Source organism: Nicotiana tabacum, chromosome 6 (genome assembly GCF_000715075.1).
Source record: "Nicotiana tabacum cultivar K326 chromosome 6, ASM71507v2, whole genome shotgun sequence".
Taxonomy (NCBI): Eukaryota; Viridiplantae; Streptophyta; class Magnoliopsida; order Solanales; family Solanaceae; genus Nicotiana; species Nicotiana tabacum.
This window is the reverse complement of record NC_134085.1, coordinates 195,264,152-195,271,513: the sequence shown is the minus strand read 5'-3', so window position 1 is coordinate 195,271,513 and position 7,362 is coordinate 195,264,152. Positions and strand designations below refer to the sequence as shown.

Below are 7,362 nucleotides of genomic sequence, written 5' to 3'. Positions count from 1 at the left end.
GAAAATACGGGTTACAACATCCTTGATTCGTTTAACTTCTAATACATGTTAACCAACCTTATACACCCTTGTATCATACAAGACCAATAGGATTAACTTCTTACCATCTTAAAGATAATCTCTTCATGGATTTATGTCGACTACCTTATAGCATGAACTAACGTACGTGAATATGGGTTGTAACACCTATTCAGGATATAATCATATCAAAATGGATCCTCTAGATGAGGAAAAAACTTCCTTTATTAAAGACATAGGGACTTATTGCTATAAAGTTATGCCATTAGGCCTAAAGAATGTTGGGGCCACGTACTATAGTCTAGTGACCAAAATATTACAAGAACATCTAGGAAAAACATTTGAGGTGTATATAGATGATATGCTAGTCAAATCACAACAAGCAGGGGATCATATTCAACACTTGTCAGATATATTTCAAATTCTTCGCAAATTTAACATGAAGTTAAATCCTGAGAAATGTGAATTTGGCGTGTTGGCAGGTAAGTTCTTGGGATTCCTTGTTTCTAACTGTGGTATTGAAGTAAATCCCGCGCAGATTAAGGCTATTGAAGAAATTCCGGATATACTTACAAGCAAAAAAGAAGTACAGAGGTTGACAGAAAGAATACCAGCGTTGGGGAGATTTGTTTCCAAGTCATTGGAAAAGTGTTTTAAGTTCTTTTCATCCTTAAAAAAGCAAAATCAATTCGAATGGTCTGAAGAATGTCAACAAGCGCTCAAAAATTTAAAAGCATACTTGTCAAATCCACCATTGCTAGCCAAACCAAAAGATGGGGAAAAACTACTCATCTACCTTACTGTTTCGAAAGTAGTGGTAAGTGCCGTATTAGTTCGAAAGGACCAAGGTAAACAATCTCCAATTTATTATGTTAGCAAGTCTTTACTGGATGCTGAAACTCGGTATCCTCATTTAGAAAAATATGAATTAGCATTAATTATGGCATCTAGGAAATTAAGGCCTTATTTTCAATGTCATCTTATCTCTGTAGTAACTACCTACCCCTTGCATAATATATTGCATAAACAAGAGTTATCAGGTAGGTTAGTCAAATGGGCGATAGAGCTAACTGAATATGACATCACATATCAACCTAGAACTGTAATAAAGTCACATGTTTTAGCATATTTTGTGGCAGAGTTTAGCCAAGGGATACAGGCAGGGGCAGAAAAAGAACTGCAGGTATTTAACAAGTCTAATCCAGGTACTTGGACCTTATTCCTATGGCTCATCAAATGTAAAGGGAGCAGGTTTAGGCATTGTCTTGATCCCACCTGTGTGAAAAACTATATGACAAGCCATAAAATGTCATCCTATTACTAATAATGAAGCAGAATATGAAGTTGTGATTGCTGGTCTGGAATTGGCACGAGAGCTCGAAATAGAGCAGGTCATAATCAAAAGCGATTCGCAGCTCGTGGTTAACCAAATGCAGGGGACTTATATACCTAGAGAGGCGAGGATGCAGCAATACCTGGAAAAGGCACGAGACTTGGTTAGACAATTCCAAACTTGGAAAATTACGCAGATACCAAGAGAAGAGAATTTTAAGGCAGACACTTTAGCTAATCTTGCATCCGCTGCAGAAGTAACAAATGAAGAAAATGCTTCCGTAATACATTTGTTTCATTCAGTACTTGATCAAGATAAAAACGAGTTATATTTCAATAATCTAACTTGGGATTGGAGGAACGAGATTGTCAATTTTTTGCAGTACGGAATACTATCTGAAGATAAGAAAAAGGCTCAGGCACTTCGTCAAAAGGCTGCTCGTTATTGTTTAGATCGGGGCAATTTATATCGAAAAATGTTCGGTGGCCCTCTAGCAAGATGTCTCGGACCTTCTCAAATAGAATACGTTATAAAGGAAATACACGAGGGGAATTGTGGAAATCACACCGGAGGAAAATCTTTGGTAAAAACTATAATTAGAGCAGGCTTGTGATGACCTAAAATGTCATCTTTAAATTAAATAATCATCTCGGTATTTTAAGACCTTGAAAAGTGATATCAATAATTCCTCTACTTGCGTGCGCAGTCCGTATAATTTTTCGGAGGTTTTCATGTGAAAAATGGATTAAATTGTGAATTAGAGCTGTAAAACTCAAAATATTGACTGTGTGATGACCCAAAATGTCATCTTTAAATTAAATAATCATCTCGGTATTTTAAGACCTTGAAAAGCGGTATCAATAATTCCTCTACTTGCGTGCGCAGTTCGTATAATTTTTTGGAAGGTTTTCATGTGAAAAATGGATTAAATTGTGAATTAGAGCTTTAAAACTCAACATATTGACTTTGTGATGACCCAAAATGTCATCTTTAAATTAAATAATCATCTCGGTGTTTTAAGACCTTGAAAAGCGGTATCAATAATTCCTCTACTTGCGTGCGCAGTCCGTATAATTTTCCGAAAGGTTTTCATGTGAAAAATGGATTAAATTGTGAATTAGAGCTTTAAAACTCAACTGAGTTGACTTCGGTCAATATTTTGAGAAAACGAACCCGCATCCGAGTTTTGACCATTCCAGTAATTCCGTATCGTGATTTAGGACTTGGTCATATGTCCGAAATCGAATTCGGAGGTCCCTAGATCAAATTATCGGCATTTAGCGGAATCTAGAAATCTAATGCTAAAGATTTCTTAAGTTTGACCGGAGATTTGACTTTTGAGTAAACGACCCAGGATTAGATTTTTTATGATTCCAATAGCTTCATATGGTGATTTTGGTATCGGGGTCGGAATCTAGTTCTGAAAATTTTCATAGCTTCCTTATGTCATTTATGACTTGTGTGCAAAATTTGAGGTCAATCGGACTTAATTTGATAGGTTTCGGCATCGAATATAGAAGTTGGAAGTTCTTGGTTTCATTACGCTTGAATTGGGGTGTGATTCATGGTTCTAGCATTTCTTGATGTAATTTGAGGCATTGATTAAGTTTGTGTCATATTATGGGACTTTTTAGTATACTTGGTTGGGGTCCCATGAGGCTCCGATAAATTTTGGAAGAGTTTTTGGAAGATTTTGGCGTTTTGAGCATAAACATGTAATGATCCAAAGGTCCATTTTTAGTTATAGAGATCGAAATTTGATTTCGAGACTTTTGGGATTTTGATAATGAATTATAGGAGTGATCTGAAAAGTTTGGTCTAATTTCATCAAGTCGCAATTGGGTTTTTAACGTGAAACATGAGTTAATTATTTAACGAGCGAAATGGGAATCTCACTAAGCAAATGAGCTCCGAATTGAGTTTCCATTGAAGGACTATGTTCGTATTATTATTTGTGACTCATAGGAACAAGAATCACCGAATTCCAAATTCTTATGATGGAGTTAGAGCCTTTTTAGTGAAATTAAAGACTGCTGGTGCAACATATCTGGTGTGCACCTTTAGCGACCAGATTTGACCACTTTTAGCAATGGGAATTGACTTTTAGCGACCAGAATCGGGTTTTTAATGTTGTTTCTGTTTTTTTTTAAGCCCATTTTGACCTTTTTGGTGAAAGAACACGGCTTGGGCCGATTTTTGAGCAAGAAATCATGGGAAATCTTGAGGTAAGTCACTTGTAATCATTTCTACTCCATAATATTGAATTATTATCGAATAATCCGACTAGATTACATGTTTTTGAGGTGTAAATTGAGGATTTAGGCCTAGGGATTTGAAAATAAGATTTGAAGATTTGGAGGTCGAATTGTTATCGGAATTTAGTAATTTTGGTATGGTTAGACTCGTGGTTGAATGGGTTGTCGGATTTTGTGAGTTTCGTCAGATTTCGAGACGTGGCCCACTGGCAAATTTTGGGTTAATTTCGGATTTTGTTCGAAAATTAGTGTTTTCATATGGAATTAATTCCTATAATTAGTGTTGACTTGATTGAATTAACTATGGCTAGATTCGGATCGATTGGAGGCCGATTCAAGGGGAAAAGGCATTTCAGAGTAGGGTTTTTGCTCGGATTGAGGTAAGTAATGATTGTAAATGTTGTCCTGAGGGTATGAAACCCCAGATTTCACATCGTTGTGCTACTTTGAGGTGACACACACGCTAGATGACGAGCGTGGGGTCATGCACCGTTGGGGATTGTGACTTAGTCCGTCTCGTATGACTATTAAACCACGAATTTGATTGAAAACTGTTTGATATCATTGTGTTTTGGAAAGTATTATCATATTTTGGGCTGAATGCAATATTTAGGCCTTGTGCCAACTGTTTTGAACCCTTAGAGGATATTTACTACTATTCATCATTGTTTGAACTTCATATTTGTATTTAGTCATGTTGTATTCTAATGTTTTCATAACTCAGTCATATTTACTCCGTTTTGATATTTTAAATGATATTTTAGGCTGAGCATCATGTTTACTGTTGCCCAAGTGGCATGAGAGATTTCTGACTGAGTGAGGCCGAGGGCTTGTGTTGTGAGGATATTATGGGATCGGGTTGCGCGCCACAGCAGTGTTATACTGATTCATGATTTTGAGGCCGAGGGCATGATTTGTTACGCCACAAGGTGGCTTGTTGATATAAGGTCAAGAGCCTATTTGATTATGCCACGAGATGACTTGTTATTGTGCTTGAGCCATAAGGGGCCCCTCCAGGAGTCTGTACACCCCCAGTGAGCGCGGGTACCCAGTGTGAGTGATATGATGTAGCCCGAGGGGCTGTTGTTGTATCATATTGTTGCTCGAGGGGCTGTTCTTGATCCATGTTTTGACCGAGGGACGGTTCTTGATTCATGTTATGCCCAAGGGGATGATTACGAGTGATTGTGAGGTAGCCTGAGGGATTGGTTCTGTTGATATTATGCCCGAGGGGCGGTTTATGGTACATGTTTTGCCCGAGGGGCTATTTGCATTTCTATCATTTTTACTCACTGTTTTATCACTCATTTGAAACTATTGAAAGTTGTTTTAAAAAGTTTTACTGAAATTGAGCTTGATTTACGAAGTAAATGGTTTTTGTACTGTTTTTGAGAAATATACGGTATTTGTTGTAGTGCTATGACGTGAAATTATGTGTTTTCTTACTGCTCAGCTTTCATTTACTTTTATTACTTACTGAGTTGGCGTACTCACATTACTCCCTAAACCTTGTGTGCAGATTCAGGTATTTCTGAACCTGGTAATGGGTATTGATTGCTTAGTGGTAGAAGTATCGGAGTTAGCAAGGTACTTGCCCGACGTTCGCAGCCCTGCTCTTCTCCCTCTTATCTTCCTTAGACTGTTTTTAGTTTATTTTTAGACTCTTCATTATATTCAGACCCCGATGTCGAGCTGTATCTATTTCTGCACTTATTCTATTTCGCTAAATTTATACTTGTTGGGGATTTATTCTTATAAATGACTTAAATTGACTTATTAAATTATTAAAAATGAATTTGGAAATTGTGTCGGTTGGCCTTGTCTTCACGAGAGGCGTCATCATGACCGGGTCCGGTTTGTGGTCGTGACAAGGCTATTACTGGCCAAAAATGGAAGAAGAGGCGAAAAGGTTTGTGGCTAAATGTGACAAGTGCCAAAGGTATGGTAACAACATGCATCAACCAGCTGAATTATTACATCCAGTTGTTGCACCATGGCATTTTATGAAGTGGGGGATGGATATCATGGGTCCACTACCACAAGCCAAAGGTAAGGTACGATTTCTATTAGTAATCACTGACTATTTTATTAAGTGGGTAGAAGCAGGTGCCTTCAAACAAGTACGAGAAAAAGAGGGCAGAGACTTCATCTAGCGAAACATCATATGCCGGTTTGGGGTTCCAAAAGAGATCGTGTGCGATAATGGCCCTCAATTCATAGGTGCGCAAATCACAGAATTCTTCCAAAGTTGGCGAATTAAAAGGATTACTTTAAAGCCTTATCATCTCGTGACCAATGGGCAAGCTAAATCAACGAATAAAGTTATTATCAACAGCCTGAAGAAAAGACTAGAGGAATCAAAAGGCAAGTGGCCAGAGGTGCTACCTGGGATCTTGTGGGCTTACCGAACAACAGCAAAAACAAGTACGAGAGAAACATCATTCTCACTTGTGTACGACGCTAAAGCCTTAATTCCAGTTGAAATAGGGGAGCCAAGTACGAGATATACCCAAGCTATAAAAGAGTCAAATGAAGAGGAGATGCGGGTAAATCTCGATTTGCTTGAAGAAAGGAGAGAAACTGCCTTAATAAGGATGGCAGCTCAAAACAAGTTATTGAGCGATATTACAATCGGAAAGCTTGTCTCAGATACTTCAAGATTGGGGACTACGTACTCAAAAAAGTTTTTCAATCCACAAGAGCAGCCAATGCAGGAATGTTGAGTCCAAATTGGGAAGGACCTTACAAGGTTTGTGGTATCGCAGGAAAATGAGCATGTGAACTTGAAATCATGGATTGCAAGATTCTACCCTCGAGTTGGAATGATGTTCATCTGAAGAAGTACTATTTCTAAGGGAAGGAAATTCCCACGGCCAGGTATCTTCAATTACGATTTTTGTTTTTGAACTGTTAAAGTTATACTAAAAATTTTAGATGATAGGCAAAAAGCTAGCCCACATAAAATGATGAAATTGGACCTAAAAGACACACGGAAGAAACGTAATTCCTGATCTAGGGTTACAACTATTCTGGTGGAAATGTAATGGGTTAAGCAGTCTTCATCTACATTATACCTCCGAGTCCCGTATGTTTTTCCTTTTCAGAAAAAGGACCGCATGGAAAGAATAATCAAATGCTCAAGATTTCATACTTCAAAGCTCAAACACTTAGAAACTATAATATATATATATATATATATATATATATATATATATATATATATATATATATATATATATATATATATATATATATATATAATCTATATAATTATATAAAGCAAGACAATACAAATCTGATGTGGCATCTCTCAAATGTCAGGGTTTCTATTTATCTCTTTCCTTAGAACTTTGCCTTTTTTAATTCCTACTGAAAAATAAGCAGTCCCTTCTTTTTGTAATTCCATCAATTACGGTAATCTGTCAAAAGGCAAAAACCCAACAGTCGTTTCTCCTTACATTCGTTTTGTAACAGACGCTCTTAATTACCGTACTTGCTTTCTCTTCAATCCTCTATGTTTTATTACTCATTATTTTTTCTCAATGGCCACATAGGAATTGTTTCTCTCAATTCTCAAGGTAAATCTGTTCTTTATGATTTTGGAATATAGTAATTCTCTTTCATATTTAGTTTGCTTTCTCTGCGTTCTACCTGCAAGATGAAGTTTTCTCTATTATGATCTATTCCCAATTTCATTATTTTAAGTTTTTGTCTTTTGTTATTCAATGAATATACTAAATTTTTTTTGTTGTTGTT

General features: G+C 36.9%; 1 protein-coding gene across 1 annotated transcript; it reads left to right on the top strand.

Moving 5' to 3' along the window:
• Nucleotides 1-211: 211 nt before the first annotated feature.
• On the top strand, nt 212-6,329 carry LOC142182266 (uncharacterized). Its single transcript, XM_075256430.1, has 6 exons — nt 212-1,058; nt 1,158-1,223; nt 1,318-1,631; nt 1,734-1,934; nt 5,126-5,193; nt 5,942-6,329. Exons 1-6 carry the CDS (start codon nt 212-214, stop codon nt 6,327-6,329), a joined length of 1,884 nt encoding a protein of 627 aa, XP_075112531.1.
• The last annotated feature ends 1,033 nt before the right edge of the window (nt 6,330-7,362 follow it).